At 39.3% G+C, this 23,060-nt stretch overlaps 1 protein-coding gene across 4 annotated transcripts; it reads left to right on the forward strand.

Moving 5' to 3' along the window:
- Positions 1 to 3: 3 nt before the first annotated feature.
- Positions 4 to 3,710, forward strand: LOC107785157 (uncharacterized). 4 transcript variants are annotated; one of them, XR_001647813.2, is made up of 9 exons: positions 157 to 468; positions 582 to 723; positions 1,151 to 1,278; positions 1,368 to 1,446; positions 1,544 to 1,673; positions 2,239 to 2,396; positions 2,483 to 2,606; positions 2,685 to 3,012; positions 3,501 to 3,710. XR_001647813.2 is itself a non-coding variant. In XM_016606390.2 (9 exons), exons 4-8 carry the CDS (start codon positions 1,439 to 1,441, stop codon positions 3,005 to 3,007), a joined length of 726 nt encoding a protein of 241 aa, XP_016461876.1. In that variant the 5' UTR covers positions 157 to 468; positions 582 to 723; positions 1,151 to 1,278; positions 1,368 to 1,438; the 3' UTR covers positions 3,008 to 3,012; positions 3,501 to 3,710. The 4 variants fall into 4 exon arrangements, 3 of the variants coding, with proteins under 3 accessions (XP_016461878.1, XP_016461876.1, XP_075099838.1); XM_016606390.2 differs by having other exon boundaries at positions 2,702 to 3,012; XM_016606392.2 differs by lacking the exon at positions 582 to 723 and having other exon boundaries at positions 4 to 468; positions 2,702 to 3,012.
- The last annotated feature ends 19,350 nt before the right edge of the window (positions 3,711 to 23,060 follow it).

Below are 23,060 nucleotides of genomic sequence, written 5' to 3' on the forward strand. Positions count from 1 at the left end.
GTCGTATATGTTTTCCTACTTATTAGAAGAGGGAACACAGACACCTCTCCGTCAACGTGTGTGTTCCCTTAAATTTTCTAATTTGTCTGGGGTATTCCTGTAATTTCATTAATTTACAGCTCACACTTATAATTGCTGACTCTTTCTGCGGTCGCCGAATGCGTGGACTCCCAATTCCCATAACTTGTTACAAGCATCCACTTCCAAGTTGAGCATCCATGGCCCCAAAATCCAGCAGACCTCACTTGCTAAGTCAACAAATTCATAGAAGTTAGCCCTTTTCGATTCACCTATACCATAAAGAGCATGTTTATTCCAATCACTCCAGCATTTCATTTTATTTATGCTTTCTGTTCTACTTTTTCTTCTTCTGCAAAAAGATCAGATCTTTGTGGTTTTGGCTTGATTAACAATCTTTTCTTCAGTTTGGTCTTAAGATCCGTTTCAGAAAGCTGAAAACAAACTGAGGTTGGGTTCTGATTTGTTCTTTGTTTTTATTAATTTGTTTTGGATTTCTTATGTGAATTCTAAGTTGTCTTCATTTTTTCCCTGATGTTCTACTTTCTTTAAATCTTTAAAAGATTTTGGGACCATGGGAGTAAAATTAAAAATGGGACCCAAATAACCAAAAAGGGGAAGAAGTGAAGTAGAAGAAGAGTAGCGGAAGTTGCCATTGCCATATCCTCGATCCCCACGGACCCCCTTCTCTCAAATCACATATAGGTACTATTTTTATAATTCTGCAGATTCAGATTCAGGAAAATAAATAAAGAAAATAAATAAACAAACGAATACAAAAGCAAACTCAAAGCGTCATTCAGATTCAGATGGTATGATTTGAAGAACCATTCAATAGTTCTCTTTCTTCAATCTTAGGTAATGAAAATCCTACAGTGTTTTTATAAAATAATTTTCTTAGTTTCTTTTATTTTGCATTGTCGTTCTTTATTTACTGTATTTAGATTTTACAGTTTTTTGGATTAGTGAAATTGAGTATAATGTTATGTAGATTTTGGTTATGTTAATTAGTATGACTGTCATTGTCAAATACTTAGCTGATCAAGTTTAAGCTATTTGGTGAGATTCATAGTTAATATTTCTGTGTAACTGTACAAAATATGTATTTAATTCTTCATCTTTAATATCATAGGAAAAAACCTTTTCTGTTTACTATATGGGGGGAATTGGCTGACAACGATGGAACTGAACTACTACAGTAGCTACATAGATATCCTGTCATTGTTGCAAAACGAATAGCTGTTTCTAACTTTAAACAAGGTATTCACAAGTTACTTTACATCACACATGTACATCAATGTTTAGATTTGTTAACTTATTCATTAACAAGTACACTATATGATATGCAGAGGCTCGCCTGACAACAAGGTTCAATTCATCAATCTTAATCGATCCTTTGTACCCGCAGACAACAAATTTAATGAATTGGTATGAAATGTGTTTTATTTGCTCGCCAATACATTCCATTTTTTAATACTATATGATTCCAAAAAAAAAACCTATAATATCTCCTATTACATCGCAGGACAAAGGAGAACAAACATATGCTAATTGAATACACTCTCAAAAGTACATCAGAATCGCCTTCGACACTAAATGTTGCACCTTTTGAAGACCAAATAGTTCTCATTTCAACCATTCCTTCACAGTCCACTGTAAGTATATTAAAACATATGACTTGGGCTTACCATCGATTGTTCTTTTGCTTCTACATCGTATTAAAAATAGCCTTCTGACAATTATTGTTTTCTACCAGAAATCAACATAGAAACTACGTAAACAAAGAGAAATATTTTTCACCAGCAAACAAAGGAGTACCCCAAGACAAATAAAGCTCAAGAAAATTAGCCGAATATTTGTATACCTATAGAGATTTAACTCCAATAAGTCATAAAACAAATGCAATAACACATATATTAACATGAATATAGAAACTAAACCTCTGTCGACGTTTTATAACACAATTTTTAGCTAAATGAACTTCACATAACTTCACATAGCGGATACGCTTAAAATATTTTCTCAGTATATTCTATTTCTGCTATAACATTACCAGTAACGTAACTCTTAGCAGTAAGACAAATAATATGGTCGCAAGAAATAAGAACAGAATGATACACCAATAACTGAATAACACCAATATTGGGATCGCCATTTTATCTTGCGAATTATTCTATGTTGTGATTACTAAGTAGTATCTTTCTATTATTTTCTCAACAGGCACAAAGTTTTTATGTTGAAGGAGAAATATCATTACCAAGTGAGTTCCAATTTTTCTTCGTACTTCTATGCTCTGAGTGTCAACATCTAGCACGAATCAAGCGCAAAAAGAAAGTTCTTTGTATCAACTGCAAGCTAGAGAGAATGCTGATTCCAAGGTAATAATAGCTCTTACCATTGACACACTTTCAATAATGACATCTGACAGCTAAAACCTTATCATCGCACAAACACAATATTGTAGATGTGAATTTGAAGTTGAAATCACAGACGAGAGTGGAACAATAACAACAATGGTGTCAGACAAAGTAGCTGAAACAATGCTTTCAATGACAGCAGAGAAAGTATATGAAACTACCATTGCCCAGGTGTATATACTGCCAACTCTAGAATTATTTTGCGTGACTCCAAATTAGTTTAAAGTCTTCACTTAACTCAATCTATAGCAAACTTATTCCCACAGAAACAGTTGTTACCTGTTGAGCATATCAGAGAGCACTTGCTAAACAAGCTGTTCAAAATTCATTTACAAAAAAGACTACTTCGAACACCAGATAGACCACCTGGCACCTTTGCTATCATATCTTACACGCAAAAACAGACTGTGTTCGACTCGGCACAGTCTTCAACATCAACTACTATTGGTGAGGGAAATAAAAGAAAGGTACAATCCATCACTTCTGCAGAAGCAAATCGCACTCCATCGGCACAAGATGGAAACCCAACCAAGAAACCACTCATAGACTCAACAAGTCGTCGGCAAAAATAGTCAAGGTTAGAACTGATACTTCAGAGACCCTATTTTTTTAAGACCTTTTAACTAAGTTACTTTATATGTAAGCACCAAACCAAAAAAGCTGCATCTGCTAAACAACTGCAAATACAAACAGTAATTTCATATATAATAAAAGTTTTGTCGAGTAACAACATTGTTTATCCATCCATTCATGCATTTTAATTCTTTGTTAAATTATTTAGCTGGATGACATTTGCAATTCTCAATAGAATTTCTGTTGTCTGCTTTTAGACTACTAATTAATGAACACTTACATTTACTTCTCTCAATTTCTATCCATTACAATGCTTATTTTATGTCAAAAAGTAACCTTATGGATTTTGCTTATACTGTAAAGCCTATAGTTCTCACAGTCCAGCAGAATTTTGGAATTTTTTAACAATCCAAAACAAAATTTATGTACATATTCTCAACTACTATTTTACATTTAACTCTCACTTTGTTGTTCATACATGTGCCTCATCAGATTTGAAATGCAACAAAGGTCGCTCCAATGTATTTTGCTAGCCCACCGCTGTTGTAATACTTACATTGAAGGCAGATTTTGGTGTTGTTGTTTACTACAGTACATTCTTCCACATTTTGTGTAAATAGTAGATTTTCATGAACTGTCTACTGCAGTACAATGTTTCACATTTTGTATAAATAGCTTGGCAAACTGACTCTTACCAAGGCAGATTTTGGTGATGTTGTTTACTGCACTACAATCCTTCCACATTTTCTGTGATTAACTATGCAGGTTTTCATCAACTATTTACTATTAGCTATACAAACTAACTCTTTTCATCATAACTATAATCCAACAGTAAAACCATAGCCACATACCTATACAAAATAATATGCAAGCTTAGCTTAGTACTAACAAATTTACTTCCAAAAAGAAAAATTTACTATCAACACCTTTATGTTGACAAAGTAACATAACATATAACTAAAAGTATAACATTGTTAGTGTTGGGCCCGGGCGAAGCCTGGGCTTATCCTACTAGTATATTAAAAAAAAAAGAGTTAGGGTCATAAAATTAAAAACAAGTTTATAAAGAGCATTTGAACCAATTGACAATATGTCAGGATATTGTTAATAAACCAAAATTTATCGTAATATTTAGGGCCTGTTGTCCATAAGAAAATTCACTTTTTTCGATTTTTTTTTAATTTTTTAAAAATTAGTATTTGACCATGAAAATTTAAAATTTCACTTTAAGTTGAATTTCAGAAATTTAAAAAACTCCAAGAAGTTATTTTTTAAAATTTTCACTTCAAACCATTCACAACAACAACAACAACAACAACTCGGTATAGTCCCACAAGTGGGGTCTGGAGAAAGTAGTATGTACGCAGTCCTTACCTCTACCCCGATGGGGTAGAGAGGTTGTTTCCAATAGACCCTCAGCTCAAGAAGACGAAAAGAAAAAAAGAAAAAATATATCAGTACCATCATGGAAATAATAACACAACATAAGAACCAATGAATAGATGAAAGGTATAAATAATGACCAGTAAATAATGCACGACACTATAAAAATGGAAGAGTAGTGTAAACACAGCCCTGACCACTAGTAGTCTAAGACTAAATCCTATCAGCCTAACCTCACACTGGAAGACAAAATATGCTCAACTACCTCCTAACCCACAACCTTAATGCTCGACCTCCAAAGCTTCTTATCGAGTGTCATGCCCTCGGAGATATGAAGTCTCACCATATCCCGCCTAATTACCTCTCCCCAATACTTCTTAGGCCTCCCTCTACCTCTCCTCGTATCCACCAACGCCAACCGTTCTCACCGCCTTATCGGGGCATCCAAGCTCCTCCTCTGAATATGCCCGAAGCATCTGAGTCTCGCTTCCCGCATCTTGTCATCAATAGGAGCCACACCCACTTTCTCCCGAATATCTTTATTCCTAATCTTATCCATCCTACTGTGCCCGCACATCCACCTCAGCATCCTCATTTTTTCTACTTTCATCTTCTAGGTATGTGAGTTCTTAACTGGCCAACACTCAGCCCCATACAACATGACCGGTCTAATCATCGCTCTATAAAACTTACCTTTGAGTAGCAGAGGCATTTTCTTGTCACATAGGACTCCAGATGCTAACCTTCATTTTATCCACCCTACTCCTATACGGTATGTGACATCCTCGTCGATCTCCCCACCCCCATGGATAACTAACCCAAGGTACTTGGAAACTACCTCTCTTGGAAATGACCTGTGATCCAAGCCTCACGTCCATGCCCTCCTCCCTCGGCTCGGCACTGAACTTACACTCAAGGTATTCCGTCTTTGTCCTACTTAACTTGAAACCCTTTGATTCAAGGGTCTGTCTCCAAACCTCCAGCCTCTCATTAATGTCACTCCGTGTCTCATCAATCAGAACAGTGTCATCAAAGAATAACATACACTATGGCACCTCTCCTTAAACATGGTGTGTCAGTGCATCCATCACCAGAGCAAACATGAATGAGTTTAGCGCAGATCCTTGGTGTAACCCCTTAACAACCGAAGAATGCTCGGAGTCGCCTCCCATTGTCCTAACCTGAGTTTTAGCTCCATCATACATGTCCTTAATCGCCCTAATGTAAGCAACCGGCACACCTTTAGCCTCTAGTCATCTCCAAAGAACCTCTCTAGGAACCTTGTCATATGCTTTCTCCAGATCAATAAACACCATGTGCAGATCCTTCTTCCTATCCCTCTACTGTTCCACCAACCTCCTAATAAGGTGGATAACTTCCGTAGTAGAACGACCCGGCATGAACCCGAACTAGTTGTCTGATATAGACACTGTCTTCCCCACCCTCGCTTCTACTACCCTCTCCCACACTTTAATGGTGTGACTCAATAGTTTGATACTCCTATAATTGTTGCAACTCTGGATGTCACCTTTATTCTTGTACAAAGAAACCACTATACTCCACCTCCACTTGTCCGACATCCTCTTCGTCTTGAAAATAACATTAAACAGCCCTATCAGCCACTCCAGACTTGATCTACCCACACACCTCCAAAATTCTACCGGAATCTCGTTAGGCCTGGTAGCTCTGCCCCTGCTCATCTTTCGCATAGCTCCCACGACCTCCCCAACCTTGATGCGCCTACAGTACCCAAAATCGCGGTGGCTCTCGGAACGCCCCAACTCGCCTAACACAATATCCTGGTCCCTTTCTTCATTCAGAAGTTTATGAAAGTAAGTTTGCCATCTCGCTTAATTTGGACCTCTCCCATCAATACTTTACCGTCCTCGTCTTTGATACACCTCACTTGATCCAGATCCTGTGCCTTCCTCTCCCTCGCCTTAGCCAGCTGGAATAGTTTCTTTTCCCCGCCTTTGGCCCCTAGATCCTCGTACAAACGACTAAAAGCCGCAGTTTCAGCCTCCGTGACCGCCATTTTCGCCTCCTTCCTAGCTACTTTATACCTCTCCCTGTTCGCACTCCTCTTAACCTCGCATGCGCTCCCTACTAACTTCATGTCCACTTTACCTTGGACCACTTCATTCCACCACCAGTTATATCCATGTCCAAACTATGGGTGTTTAATGAACCGGGTTGACCTAGTTCTGGACTGGCCTAGACCGGTATTAACCCGGACTAGCCCGGACTGGTGGTAGAGGGTCGGGTAGGGCTGGGTTGGGGGGTTAGGGGGTTGATCTGTATATATTTTCCTTACCGGTTAACCGAGCCAGTCAAAATCGGTCAAGGAAAATAACTGTTGAACCGATTAATCGGCCCGACCCGGACCGGTTCAACGATTATTTTCTGAATATTTATTTTTTATTTTTTAAATTCATTTGACCATTGGCAATGGTTAGCTTCCAATTTGACCCAACGGATATTTTGCAAGAATAGCCCTTTTTGGGCATTTTTTTTAAAAATAACACTTTTAGTAATTACTAATTTAGCCTTTAGAAAGCTATAAATACACCCCCCTTCTTCATTTCTTCGCTCATCTCTTATTTCTCAAACTTAAATTCTCAATTCAAGTTAAATCATGCCTTGTGCTTCTAGAGTGTGCTCATATGTTTGGGAACACTTTGAGGTGGTAGAAGAAAATGAAGAAGTTCACAAAGTAAACTGCAAGAATTATGGTCGAGTCTTAAATCTTCGTCGAAAGTGGGAGGGCACATGCTATTTAAGGAGGCATATGAAGAGTTGTCTTGAGCGTCCTCCAGAAATTCGTATTTAAGTTGATTTGAGACAATTTGTGTTATTTTATAATTATTAGACGTATTTATGCTTAATGTTTTAGTTTGTTAGATTAATTTGAAGTATTATTATGTAATGAAAATTTGAAATGAAACTATGAAAGCCTATGAATTTAACACTTCAGAAGATGACCAAGAAGTTCATATTGATTATGAAGAACTTACCAAGGCAATGCAAAACCTTTAAAGTTCTGGATTTATAATTTTGTATTTAATAATTAAACTTTAAATTTATTATTTTTTCGTTAATTTAGTTATTGTTAAATGTAAACTTTAATTTGCAAGTTTGAAATAAAAAAAGAACTTGCAAATTATAAGTGCAATTTTTTTCCATCTTTATTGTATTCTATTATCTTAAATTCTTAATGAAATATTTAAATATAAGGATTTTAAAACCTTTGTGTCCTTTGTTCAAACACTCTTTTCATAAGATTTTTTTGTTTTATATTTTTACTTTATATTAATATAAATTACGATAGTTATACAAAATATTAAAAAAAATAAACCCGGTTCGGCCCCTTAGGCCCGGAACCGTTCTGATTCAATATTTCATGGGATGGGCCCGGACCCGTTAAATTCGGTTTCGAAAAATCGATAACTGGCCCGGATTGGTGACTGACTGATCACTTTTTTACTCAACCCGGACCAGCCCGGCCCACCCCTTTGACACCTTTAGTCCAAACACAACTCTAATTTTCAAATACCATTTTCACTATAATTTTTTCCGAAATTTTACAATTCTTATGTCCAAATTCCAACTTAGAGTGTAGTCCGGCAAAAATATTAACTTGAGGTTTAATTAAAAGAAATGATGAAAATTATTATATCATTTCATATTTTATATTATAAGTGTGAAGACCCTCCATTAAATTTAAAAGGCTAAAATGCTCGTATAAAATTAAATGACTATTTTGCCCTTCAATCAAAAAAATATATTTTTGTACAAAGATGTAAATCCATATTCTAATAAAATATTAACAAATTGAAAATGTTTAATTGGGTAATTAATAATTTCTGAATTCTTCGAGCACATGAAATTAAAGTTGAACCTGCCGTTTACACAATATTAACTAAAAATAGTTTGGTTCTATTTCACTTCTCGAATTAATGTTTATTAATATGCATTAATACCTTATAATTCGAGGTAAAATACTTTGCCAACTATGTCTTATAATTTAGAAAAATAATTTAGAACTCGATCATCCATCCCCACTTTGCTAACACTATGACTAATCCTTATACTTCGTCTTGCAAGGTCTGTTTTTGGGACAACATGTAAAATATTGTTGAATTTTATTAGATTTTTTTTTTTGGCAATATTGTTGATTTAGTCTGGTGATTTCAGATGTATCAAATGTTCCAAATGTGAATTTTTGATCAAATTTTACTTCTGTGCAGGTACGTCAAATCCAAAATACTTCAAAAAAATATTCTCTGCAGAATTCTATGTAATATAAATCTCTCAGTAATTTTTGGGTTGCTTAATTAGGATGTATACTTTAAACACTAAAACTCCAAAAGGTAATCGTCCCATAACTTGATTTGTTTTTGTAAGCTCTTGAATATGGTGCTTGTACACTTATTAATTTAGTATTAATACTAATATTTTTCGGAAAAAAATGCATCTGTTAAAATATTTTTAGTTAGTCGGTAAAATTTCCTTTTTGGTTTTTAGGCGAGCAACCGGTTCTTATTGCATTCACCAAGATAGTCTTGCTCGCTCTTAAATTTTGCGGCGCAACATTATAAAGCACTTTGGCAATGAGTTTTATTTTTAAACTTTCACCTATTTGAATTATCCATTGATCTTTATCGATACTACTTTTAGGATTACATATAAACCAACCTATTTTGTCTATTGATTTGAACTTCTACACAAATACATAAAAAATCATATAGCTTAGTTTTACAATTTGAATCGGAATATCCAAAGGATTTCACATTAGGGCAAGATTTCTCTCCTGACTTAGCTATGATGAGCAACTTATCATTATCATGAACTTATATTTAATTATTTTAGAATTAATATATATGCCATTTTTTAAAATTTTATATTCACCGGTAAGGGGTACGCTCGTGGCTAGAGACCAGTACTGCTAATAGACAGAGGCGGACCTACAATCATACTTGAGGGGTCACGTGAACCTGTTAACTTCGGCAAAAACTCTATATATATATAGCTGTATATACGTTGGGGACCCCTTAAATATTTTTCTTGACACCCTCATTAACAAAATTATGCTTGCAGCAATGGTCCGCTTCTAAGAATAAACCTTGCTTCTTGTCACAAGACGCGGGTTCGAAACTCGCCTGCTAGAATGTTTTTGATAGTGCCCCGTTATTCTCAAATCCTGGGTCCGCCTCTGTCTAATAGACATGGGGATAATAGTTCATGTAATACGTCATCCAATGGGATAGTCCAATGTTAATACACCACAATTCAATTGTGTACACCAATTAGTATTATAGTAATTTTATGGTGACTGTTCTTTAGTTAAATATTCCTTATTCTCTGATAATTAAGTATGTGAAGGAAAAAAATAGAGTAAATTTAATAACACATCAAGTCGAAGGTTTAATTAAAAGGCAAAAGTGGACATGACACTAATGAAGTAATGGACAGGCGGAGAGGAATGCCAATAGGAATAATTTGATGGAATTTGGAAGAAACTTTTACTAGTTAGATTCCCAGAATCTTTGGACCCAAAATGTGACTATCATTAAGCTAAAGATGCCTGAGAAGGTTGTTAATCAAATATTTCTTTTCTTGATGCAAAATTTGGGACTGGTTGTGCAGTGATATGACGGAACCAATTTGCAATGCGATTTGCAGCTTAAAATGAAATTTATTTTTATTTTTTAAATTTTAAATATAGTTAACAATAGAGTAAGAAAAACCCAACTGCACAATTCAAAATGTTTAGAGAAAAAAAAAAAAAAAATCTACAGCCTGCGCAAGTCATTGCACTACCGCAATGTTGCGTGAAAATGAAAATAGTACAAAAAAAAATCAAATAAATTAAAAGTTGTACAAGAAATCGAGAAAACAAAACATTCATTCAGTCAAGCTGTTAAGGTGAAGTTAAGTTATAATAATGATGGTATCAACAACCATTTATGGATATATTTAAGTATACATACTGATATACAATAGAATGATTTATATTTTATCTTTTATACACACTGATATAAAATATTAATCATTATAATATAGAATGGTTTGAACTAACTCCACCACTACACTTCAAATTAAGAGGTCGGGCTCCATGCATGATTTGTTCTTGACAGGAATTCATTGTCCACAAATTCATAGCGAGTAGTCGCACTTAAGCAAAACTACTCTAGCCGTTGTTAGCATTGTCACCAATGTGAAAGATATTAATTTCTCGTGGTTGCTAAAATCAATACCTTATGTTCTAGGTAGCAAGTGGGTTAAGCCAGTATACTTGCAAAAAGACAACCAAGTGTCTTTTCAAGCTGCAGTGCAATCGATCTCGGCCTTGTTAACAAAACTTTTTAAAGTTAGAGATACAAGTAAGTCCAAGAAAGATGAGATAATAAAGAAAGTACTAACATCAGCAAAGTGTTGATTGGTTAAAATTACACTCATGAAGGAATCTGGTCAATGTCCAAATCGCCTGCAAAAGATCTCTAGGCTATTCATCCATTAACTTGTTACCCAACCTTCTCAATCTACCAAGTGCAGGCAAATTGTTACACCCCACACATAAATAAGTATGGCGAGTGTGGATTCTAGTGTGGCCAATCAGTTGGAGACACGTTCGAAGCCAGAAGGTGGTCACACATTTCAGTAGGTCTGCGCCAAATGTCTCACCTAACGCGACAATCGGGGCAAGGCGACCCATTTTGCATGTAAAAGTGGTGAAAATTCCAATGCTTGGTGATAATATAAAATAACATAAAAGTTCTTTCTTTTTTATTCTTAGAAGTATCACCGGAACAAGTCCTCTCAAATACTCTCAATGCCCCTTTAGAATTTCCTAGCAAATCAAGGCAAAGTCGAAGGTGAATATGAATTTAGCAATATTTAGCTTGAAGGGACTTGGAATCGTTGATGTAACACCTGTCGCCTGGTGACATCGATTCTGAAGATTCCTTAAAGGCAAAGTTAACCACCACAGGAGTATAAGTAGATCTCTTATCAGGTATGTAGGACAATCTTCTTTCTTGGTATGAGTTAGTGTAAGTCTCTCCTTCTTTCTAAATGACTCCTGCACTGTAAGGTTTGGTAGTTCTAAGTCCTCTTAATGATGTTATCTTGTTCTTGTTCGCTTTTGCTGATATCATGTATTTTAAAGTCTATATTATTCCGGTTGATATCCCGTGATCGGAGAGTATGATTCATTCTGATGTTTAAAGTTGTTACCTCTTGAACTTTTACTGTGTTGCACTTATATATATATATATATATATTACTCTACCGAGTCGCGCTATAGTCGGCCGGGTACGACACTTATTGTGCAACCACTAAAGTTAGGTATGTTGATGCATGATATAAGATATTACCGATTCCTTGTGTGGCCGAGTACGATCATGTGTGATTTGAGGCTATCGCGTCCTCTTGAGGCCGACTATGCCGAGTTTTTGTTGAGACCGGGTACAACCGATATCTCCTGAGGCCGGGTACGACCGAATCCCCTATGAGGCCGGGTATGGAGTGATGATGCATGATTTGAGGATACCAAGTCCTCTTTGGCCGGCTACGCTGAGTTCTATAGAGACTGAGTACAATCGAGACCCCCTAAGGCCGGGTACGACTGAGTCCTCTATGAGGCCGAGTACAAAGTGATGAAAATTTACCCCAAAGAGTGGCTAAAGGTATGTATGTATGTATGTATGTATGTATGTATGTATGTATGTATGTATGTATGTATGTATGTATGTGTGTGTGTATGTGTGTGTACATATATGTGTGTGTGTATGTGTGTATGGTATCAATTAATGCATGGCCTAATGAGAGGCTGGGTTTTACAAAGTTTGCATGCATTTATGATCCATGGTCCATAGTTTTCCACAGTTTGGTTTACGCCCCCGGTGGTGTGTCTTTGGTATTCAGGTTGGAATCGCGTACTCACATTTCTTACGCTATGACTATGATGTATTTGTGCTTTTTATTTCTTACATACTTAGTACATTATCCTGTATTGACGCCCCTTCCTTTTTGGCTGTTGTGTTGATGCCCATAGTTACAAACAGACCCAGTGATGCCCCTCCTAGTAGGTGGATGATTCAGTTGTTGGTTGTTGCTCTCCACTCCTTTGGAGTAGCTGTTCAAAAGTCAATAGGTAAGAGGGCAGATGTTATAAACGTTTTGGGTATGATGGGGTCATGTCCTGATCTAGTTGTGTATGTGTATGTCTCTTTTGGTACTCTTAGAGGCTTGCAGACTAGAGTTTGGTTGTATATTATATAAAAGGGGCAGTTACGACTGATAAGTGGTGATTTTACCACTCATTCTAGTCCCTTTTCGTTAGTTTTGTGTCCTTTAATTATAAAATAAGGTGATTTATGGTATGCATGGTTAGATTTTCAGGTAAATGATACCATGAAGTGGTTTGAATTCAATTGAAGTGGAATTGAGCAAAAAAAGGTGAAAACAATGCAAAATTCTTAAGGGATTCCGCATCTGCGAAAGATTGGTCACAGAAGCGACCTTACATCTGCGAGAAATGGCCCACATTTGCAGAGCTGAGCCACCTTGCCTGGGTTCGCATCTATGAGGCGAGACCCACTTCTGGGATTGCACATCTGCGCTTGAGAGTCCACATCTGCGGAGCAAGAGTTCCCTTCAATTTCCGCATTTGCGGAGCCGCACCTACATGGATTCTTCCGCAGGTGCAGTCAACGGGCATCAAACCTAGATTGGAATGACATTTCATATTTTCTCAATTTCAAACCCACAAATACACGACCTAGCCTATTGAAAACATATCTTTGGCTTATTTTCAGTCTCTAAGACTAGAGAGAACAAGTTTTGGGAGCTAGGGTTTGCACACACACTTGAGTTTTGAAGATTTGAAGATTTTGTATAAGAATTTATTACTCATTTGTACTCATTTCTTCATTTCCTTGCTTTGTATTGAATATCTAAGTGTGTAGTATTTATTTCAACACTTGAATCTTGTTTATAGGAATATTCATAATTAAAGTGTGGATTAAATATCTTGTTGTGCTTATGTATTAAATGATTTTTTATCTTTTATGAAGTGAGTTATTATTTCTTTAATTATTCTTGTTCTTTAATGTTTCCAAAGGGATTAGCTAACCTTAGGAATCGCCCATTAATTTTGAATTAATTTTGGGAAAGATTATTTGATGTTAAGAAAGATTAATTAACAAGAACTTGAGGTTTTAACCCTCATTTTACAGATTCTACCTAGGGATAGGATTGAACTGCTTGTAGCCATATCCGGATGTGCTTAGTCTCTTAATTAATTTAGGAATAATTCAATTGGGAAGTCTTGTTAGTCTTTGGAAGAAGCTAATATAGAATTATTACTTGTGGCTAATTAATATAAACTCGCTCATATTTGTAAAATCGTGAAATACATTGGATTGTTACTTGAGTGTAATTCCCCGCGTATCTATACTTGTAACCATTGATCGTTTTACTTGCTTTCTAGGTTAGTTTACATTTTCGCATTTAGATATAAATATTTTCAAAAACCAATTCTAAGTGTTTGGCATTGCATAACAAGTGATAATTCTCTTACATTCCTAATTGCCTACATATTCTTCTCTGTGGGATTCGACCCCGACTCATAATTGAGTAAATTATATTACATGCGACCGTGTCCATTTACTTTTTAGTAGTGGATTTGGACGTCATCAAAATTGGCGCAGTTGCCAGGGAACAATTTGGCATAATTTAGGTTGTTTGAGAAATAAGCGTAAGTGCTTTGGTCCAAACTTGTGAATATTTGTGTAACTAATTTTTCTTACCTTGGTCTATTTTTCTTGTTTGTTTCTTGTTTATTTTCTTAATTAAAAAAATGGCATCATATAATGAAAATTGGTCGGATGATAGTTGTTCATACTTTGATGAACCTTGTCCTTATTGTGGAGGACCACACTCGTGGCAGAATTGTTTAAATTCTCCCGGGGGCGGATTGCGCGCACAATCTCAAACCCATGAGTGGAGCTGTTGTGATAAGTGTGATCGTCAAAATGGTTATTGGGAGTATTGTGCTTATTTGTCCTTCCCTTCCCCAAGCCCCCGCTATGATGATTCTACTTTTTGTGATGACAAGTATGGGGGCATGGAAGTGGAAGAAGTTGAGCATGGTCAAAATTGAGAGTTCAAGCTCATGTTAGAATGCCTACTTGAAGGAGGAAACCAAGAGTAAAGTGCCTTGGAAGAACTTTTGAAAAATAGTCTCTAAAATGACTTGGCGCTTGAAAGGTTGAACTTACAAATGAGAGAAATGCTTGAAGTCCAAAAAGCCTCGAAAGTGAATGATAGCCAAAAATCCTCCTTAGAGGTTGAAGCCGAAAATCATTCCTTGGCACTTGATCAAAACCAGGAAGTACTCTCAAATGCTCAAATGAGATGTGACAACCCGGCCAGTCGTATCATGAGTTACCGCTCAGTTTCCCCCATTTCTACTTCATTATGCTTCTTTATCCGTGTTTCTTTGTGGTCGAGTTGGTTGATTTGCGTTCGGAGTGATTTTGGTAGGAAATGAGACACTTAGTCTCTTTTAAGAAGGGTTAAGTTGGAAAAGTCAACCGGATGTTGACTTATGTGTTAGAGGGCTCGGATGAGAGTTTCGATGATTCGGTTAGCTTCGAGAGGTGATTTATGGCTTAAGAGTGTGATCGGAATTAGTTTTGGAGGTCCGGTGTAGAATTAAGCTTGAATTGGCGAAGTTAGTATTTTGGTGATCTCCGGCCGATAGGTGAGATTTTGATCCGAGGTTCGGAATGGAATTCTGAGAGTTGTTGTAGCTTCTTATGTCATTTGGGATGTGTGTGCAAATTTTCAGGTCATTCGGACGTGGTTTGGTTGGGTTTTTGATCGAAAGCATGTTTCGGAAGTTTTTAAAAAACTTAGGCTTGAATTCGATGAGTTTTGGGAAATTTGATGTTTTTGAGATGTTTTGATGATTGGAACAAGTTCGAAGAAGGTATTGGGTCATGTTGGTACTTTTGGTTGAGATCCCGGGGGCCTCGGGGTGATTTCGGATGGCTAACGGGAAGTTTTGGAACTTGAGTGATTGCAGATTTTCTGGTGCTTCTGGTGTTTTCGCACCTGCGGTTTGGGGACCGCAGGTGCGGTCTTGTAGATGCGTTGTTTGGGTCGCAGAAGCGGAAGGCTGAGGGAGGCCTGGTATTGCAGATGCGGAAAAGGAACCGCACCTACGAAGCCGCAGATGCGACGAGTGGACCGCCGATACGGTGTGGATCTGTAAGTGAAATTCCTAAGATGCGGTGAAATGACCGCAGAAGTGGTACCGCAGAAGCGGCTATTGGACCACAGATGCGGTTATGTCTGGGCAGAAGGTATATATGTTTCTTCTTCGCGATTTTTGAAGGGATTATTCATTTCAACTTCGGACTTAGAGTTTTTGGGCGATTCTGAAGAGAGATTTCAAGAGAACTTCGATAAGGTAAGGATTTTGGACCTAAAACACACTTCTATGGTTATATTTCATGGATTGGGACTGAAATTTAAGAGATTAAAGGACTAAAAATGGAAGTTTAGGGCTTGAGTTTAAGAGGGCTTAAATTAAGGATTTGAGGGGTTAATTGAACTCCGATTCTTGTGTTTTTGATATGTATGAACTCGTGGGGAGACGAGGAATCTAATGATGTGAAAAGTTTTGAGTTTCGAGAAGTGGGTCCGGGGCTCGGGTTTTGCTAATTTCGGGATTTTTGATATTTTTCGAATGTTTTCGCTTGGGCTTTGTTCCCTTAGCATATTGTGATGTATTCGTTCTGATTTTGGATAGATTCGATGCGCGTGGAGGCCGATTCGAGGGGCAAAGGCGTCGCGAGCTAGAGTTGTAGTCGGTTCGAGGTGAGTAATGATTGTAAATGATGTCCTGAGGGTTTGAAACCCCAGATTTGCACATCGTAGTGCTATATTGAGGTGAGACACGCGCTGGATGATGAGCGTGGGGTCTTTTACTACTGGGGATTATGACTTGGTCCGTCCCGATTGATGATTTTACCGCGTATTTGACTAAAATTTATTTGTTATCATCATGATTTGGGCTGATTGCCATATTTGGGCTTTGTGCCAACTATTTGAACCTTACGGGGATTTTTATCACTATTTCCTCACTGCTTTGACTTATTATTTGAACTCAGTCCTATTGATATCTACTGTTTTACAAACTCAGCCACTGTTACTCAGATTTGAAACTTATATGATATTTATAAATGATGTTTTGGGCTAAGAACTACTGTTTTACTAATGCCCGAGGGACTTGTGATGATTTTCAGACTGAGTGAGGCCGAGGGCCATATGTGAGGATATGGTGAGTGATATGAGGCCGAGGGCCTGAGATACTTTATATGCCACGAGGTGGCTTGTATGATGTGAGGCCGAGTGCCGAGTGATGTGAGGACGAGTGCCGAGAGATGATGCCTTGAGGTGGCTTGATATAGCGCTTGGGCCATAAAGGGGCCCCTCCGGAGTCTGCACACCCACAGTGAGCGCGGGTACCCATTATGATCTGAGAGTGAGCCCGAGGGGCTGATACTGTACTGAAAGTGAGCCCGAGGGGTTGATACTGTTCTAAGTGATTGATACTGTGCCCGAGGGGCGAATTTCTACTTGTATTTACCTGTTAAATTACCTGTTTTACTTTTTTTAAAAGGGAATTTCATTTGATTTCTTTACTGATTTACTGCCTTAAGTGATTTTACTGCTTGATATGGAATTGCTTTGTGCCTTTACGTGTTTTCATACTTTCAGCCATTATTTATAATTATTACTTACTAGGTCAGAGTGCTCACATTACTCCCTGCACCATGTGTGCAAATTCAGGCATCGCAGAGTCCGCTCCTGAGTGCTGATCCTCCCAGTCCAGGTAGTGATTCGGAGACTACGAGGTAGCTGTTGGCGTCCGCAGCTCCGTGCCTCCCTTATCTTATCATTTTCATGTTCGTAGAACTATTGTATCAGATTTACTGTTTAGTAGACTTGTATCTGGAGTTCTTAGTTGCTCATGACTAGTGACACCCTGATTTGGGCTGTGTCGGAATGGTTCTTACTGATGTTATTATTAATTCCGCAAATTATGGATATTATATCATGCTTTAGAACTATTTATGATATTTAACTATTTAAAAGAGGTGTTCTGTTTGGTCTGTCTGGCCTTGTATTCACGAGAGGCGCCATCAGGACCGAGTTCAGGAATTGGGTCGTGACAAGTTGGGATCAGAACCTAGGTTACATAGGTCTCACGAGTCATGAGCGGGTTTAGTAGAGTCTCTCGGATCGGTACAAAGACATCTGTATTTATCCTCGAGAGGCTGCAGAACCTTTTTAGGAAAAACTTTATATTCTTGAAATTCTTGTCGTGCGGTTTTGTTGATCTGAGAACTAAACTTCTGTTATTCTATCCTCTTACAGATGGTGAGGACGCGAGCTACCGGATGAGGTGGACGACCACCAGTGCCACCCACTGAGGCCACCAGAGGCCGTGGACGCGGTCGTAGTCGTGGCAGAGCAGCGAGGGAAGCACCTGTTGATCCTCCAGCTGCCCTAGCTCTAGATCAGGCTCCAGCAGTACCAGTTCAGGCACCAGCTGTGCCCATCGTGATCCCGGGTCTATAGGAGGCCTTGGCACAAATCTTGACAGTTTGCACAGGCCTGACTCAGGCAGTTTCAGCCACCACAGTAGCAGCTACTTCACAGGCCGGGGGAGGCAGTCAGATCCCCACTGCTCGCACCCCTGAGCAGATAATGCAGGGACTATAGACACCGGGAGCACCTCCAGCCCAGTCGGTTGCGCCAGCTCAGGAGTTTATAGTACCAGTTATGCCAGAGGATGAGCAGCGTCGTCTTGAGAGGTTTGGTAGACTCCAGCATTCGTCATTCAGTGGTGCTGAGGGCGAGGATGCCTAGGGTTTTCTTGATAAGTGTCAGTGTATGCTCCGTACAACAGGGATTCTTGAGACTAGTGGTGTGGCATTTAGCACCTTTCAGTTTACTGGGGCTACCTTCACATGGTGGGAGGCGTATGAGAGGCGTAGGCCAGTTGGAGCAGCGCCCCTTACTTGGCATGAGTTCTCCATTCTCTTCTTGGAGAAGTATGTACCGTAGTCCCGCAGAGAGGAGCTGCGTAGACAGTTTGAGTGGTTGAGGAAGGGGGATATGACTGTGTCACAATATGAGGCGAGGTATTTTGAGTTGGCTCATCATGCCGTCTAAATGGTTCCGACAGATCGTGAGAGGATTAGGAGATTTGTTGACGGCCTTAACTACCATATCCGTATTCTTATGACTAGAGAGAGAGTATTGGGTGCGACATTCGAGGAGGTGGTTGATATCACTCGCGAGATTGAGACAGTTCGCCGCCAGGATCGAGAGGAGAGAGAGGCCTGAGGACCTGGCAGTTATAGTGGAGCTCCTTCGAGGGGCCAGTTCCAGCATGGTAGAGGTCGTTCTTTCAGGCCTACTCAGTCAGCCCATCCAGAGTATCGCGGGGCATCTTCAGGTCGTGGTTATCATGGATCTCAGCAGGGTCAGCCTTCACTCAGCGCCCTTCTAGCCCAGAGTTCATCTCGTGCCCCATCAGCTTAGGGTTCTTCTATGCCGAGTGCATCAGCTGGTCACTTTGATGCGAGGGGTTCCCTTCAGTCCTCTTCTCCAGCACCTGGGAGTTGTTTTGAGTATGGAAAGTTTGGACATGTGTGGAGACATGGTCCTCGTCGTGTTTCTAGCTCATCTCAGCAGAGGGGTCAACCCTCAACTTTTGCTATAGTTACTTCCCCACCTGCTCAGCCAGCTAGGGGTGGAGGTCAGGCAGCCAGGGGTCTCCCCCGAGGGGAGGTCGATTAGGTAGTGGCCGGGCTCATTTCTATGTTATTCCAGGCAGGGCAGTTGCTATTGCTTCAGATGCTGTCATTACAGGTATTGTTTCAGTCAGCCACAGAGATGCCTCTGTATTATTTGATTCCGGATCTATCTATTCTTATGTGTCCTCGTATTTTGCCCATCATTTGGGTACGCCCTGAGAGTCTCTTGCTTTACCTGTTCATGTATCTACCCTAGTGGGCAATACTATTGTTGTAGACCGTATGTACCGGTTATGTGTGGTAACTATTGGGGGTCTGGAGATCCGAGTGGATCTATTACTATTGAGCATGGTGGATTTTGATGTCATTTTGGGCATGGATTGGTTATCTCCGTGTCATGCTATTCTAGACTGTCATGCTAAGACAGTCACTTTGGCTATGCCGGGTGTACCGCGGATCGAGTGGCGTGGTGTGACTGATCATGTTCCTAGTAGAGTAATATCTTTCTTAAAGGCCCAGCGTATGGTTGGGAAGGGTTGCCTTTCATATTTAGCGTTTGTGAGGGATGTGGGAGCTGAGACTCTTAGTATTGATTCTGTTCCAGTTGTGAGGGATTTTTCGGATGTTTTTCCTGCAGACCTGCCGGGCATGCCACCGGACAGGGATATTGATTTTGGTATTGACCTGGTGCCGGACACTCAGCCCATTTCTATCCCGTCGTATCGTATGGCACCAACAGAGTTGAAAGAATTGAAGGAGCAACTTCAGGGACTCCTAGATAAAGGGTTCATTCGGCCTAGTGTGTCACCTTGGGGTGCACCGGTTCTGTTTGTGAAAAAGAAGGATGGCACAATGAGAATGTGCATCGATTATAAGCAATTGAACAAGGTAACAATCAAGAACAAGTATCCCTTGCCTTGCATTGATGATTTATTTGACCAGCTTCAAGGAGCGAGGGTGTTCTCCAAGATTGATCTCCGTTTGGGTTATCACCAGTTGAAGATCAGAGATTTAGATATTCTTAAGAATACTTTCAGGACCAGGTACGATCATTATGAGTTTCTTGTTATGTCTTTCGGGCTGAACAATGCCCCAGTAGCATTCATGCATTTAATGAACAATGTATTTTGGCCTTATCTAAATTCATTTGTTATCGTATTCATTGATGATATTCTGGTGTTCTCGCATAGTCAGGAGGAGCACGCGGAGCATTTGCGAGTTGTGTTGCAGAGATTGAGGGAGGAGAAGCTTTATGTAAAATTCTCCAAGTGTGAGTTCTGGCTCAGTTCAATGGCTTTCTTGGGGCACCTGGTGTCCAACGAGGGTATTCAGGTTGATCCGAAGAAGATGGAGGCAGTTTAGAGTTGGCCTAGACCATCCTCAGCCACAAAGATTCGTAGCTTTCTTGGGTTGGCAGGCTATTATCGCCGGTTTGTTTAGGGATTCTCATCCACCGCATCGCCCTTGACCAAATTGACTCAGAAGGGTGCTCTATTTGTATGGTTGGTTGAGTGTGAGGAGAGCTTTCAGAAGCTCAAGACAGCTTTGACCACAACTCCAGTATTGGTTTTGCCATCAGCTTCATGTTCATATACCGTATATTGTGATGCCTCGAGAGTTGAGATTAGTTGTGTATTGATGCAGGAGGGTAGATTTATTGCGTATGCTTCTCGTCAGTTGAAGCCCTATGAGGAGAACTACCCTGTTCATGATTTGGAGTTGGCTGCCATAGTTTATGCATTGAAGATTTGGAGGCATTATTTGTATGGTGTATCTTGTGAGGTATTCACTAATCATCACAGTCTTCAGCATTTGTTCAAGCAAAAGGATCTTAATTTGAGACATTGGAGGTGGTTAGAGTTGCTTAAGGATTATGATATCACCATATTGTATCATCCGGAAAAGGCCATGTAGTGGCCGATGCTTTGAGCCGAAAGGCAGTGAGTATGGGGAGTTTGGCGTATATTCCAGTTGGGGAGAGACCACATGCAGTTGATGTTCAGGCTTTGGCCAATCGGTTTGTGAGATTAGATATTTTGGAGCCCAGTCGGGTGTTGGCCTATGTGGTTTCTCGGTCTTCCTTGTATGATCGCATCAGAGAGCGCAAGTATGATGATCCGCATTTGCTTGTCCTTAAGGACAGAGTTCAGCATGATGATGCCAGAGATGTGACCATCAGTGATCATGGTGTGTTTAGGATGCAGGGCCGAATTTGTGTGCCCAATGTGGATGGACTTAGAGAGTTGATTCTGGAGGAGGCCCATAGCTCGCAGTATTCTATTCATCCGGGTGCCGCGAAGATGTACCAGGATTTGAAGCAGCACTATTGGTGGAGAAGAATGAAGAAAGATATTGTGGGATTTCTAGCTCGGTGTCTCAATTGTTAGCAAGTGAAATATGAGCATCAGAGATCGGGTGGCTTGCTTCAGCAGATAGTTATTCCTAAGTGGAAGTGGGAGAGGATCACTATGGACTTCGTTGTTGGACTTCCACGGACTTTGAAGAAGTTCGATGCTATTTGGGTGATTGTGGATCGGCTGACCAAGTCCGGACACTTCATTCCTGTGTGTACTACCTATTCTTCAGAGCGGTTGGCAGGGATTTATATTCGGGATATTGTTCGGTTGCATGTGTGAGCACGTGATTTTTGCCCTATATGAATTACTCCCACAAATTCAAAACAAAATAATTTTTCCATTATTTGCAATTCCGTAGATTTTCGTAGCATTTTTTTGTTATTGTTTGCATTTGTTTGTGCATGTTTATTTTATTTAATTCATGAAAATACAAAAATACACTGCATTTGCATTTAGGATCTAATTTTGCATTCTTGAATTAATTAGTAATTTAGTGTTTTATAAAAATGGAAAAAATCACAAAAATAACTTATATTTGCGTTTTAAATTATTAGTTTCGAATTTTGGTAGTTTTTCTTTAATTTGGTATTTAATTAGTTGTGGTAATTATTATTTAGAGTTAGTTTATCTAATGTGATAGGATAATTTGATTAGGAATTAATTTAGGTTTTATTTTAATTTTAATTTAGAAGAAATTAGAAAAATTGAAAAAAATTGAAATGAAGAAAAGGAATTTGGGCCAAATTAATTGAATTATATCCAAGCCCAAACCCCTCCCTAATACCCGTCCAAAGTCCCAATACCAGGCCCAAAGTCACACTGACCCGGTCCACCTCCTCCCCTCACCATCCACATGACATCGTTTCATCCAAAGTAATCAGGACCGTCGAGGTAAGGAGATCCAACGGCCCTGAAGCGGGTTCTACTTAATATAAATCTGTCCTAACACGTTGTCCCCCCTACCCCCTCTCATCGTCCCCACACATACTCAGAGAACCCCTCACCGCCTCCGCCGTGAGCCGCCTACCAGAAATCGCCTCCGCCGGCGGCGTTGCTCCAATCGACCCCATTTTACACCATAGATTCCTCTCCTTCTCCTCTTTCCAAATCCCCAAACCCCCTCCCTCGAATCCCAGCCTAACCACTCGAATCTTGAATCAAAGAGAATGACCAAAACCTTAACTTATCCAATTGGCCCCCAAATAACACCACAAGACCACTACGACCCCCTCGTTCCAAATCCCTGATTGATTTTCCTCGAATCTTCACCAGACTCATCGAATCTGGATTTGAAGATGAGCCCTAAAAATTCAAAAATCCCAAATCGAGTTTCTGTGAAAGATTTAGGTCTAATATGACATTATTCGTGTGTTCGTTACAAGAACACACGATTAATATTAGATTTGGCCAAAAAATCCGAAGATTTGAAGAGTCGGGTTCCATTCTACATTGTCCGAGCTTTGGTAGGTATT

Source organism: Nicotiana tabacum, chromosome 22, assembly GCF_000715075.1.
Source record: "Nicotiana tabacum cultivar K326 chromosome 22, ASM71507v2, whole genome shotgun sequence".
Taxonomy (NCBI): Eukaryota; Viridiplantae; Streptophyta; class Magnoliopsida; order Solanales; family Solanaceae; genus Nicotiana; species Nicotiana tabacum.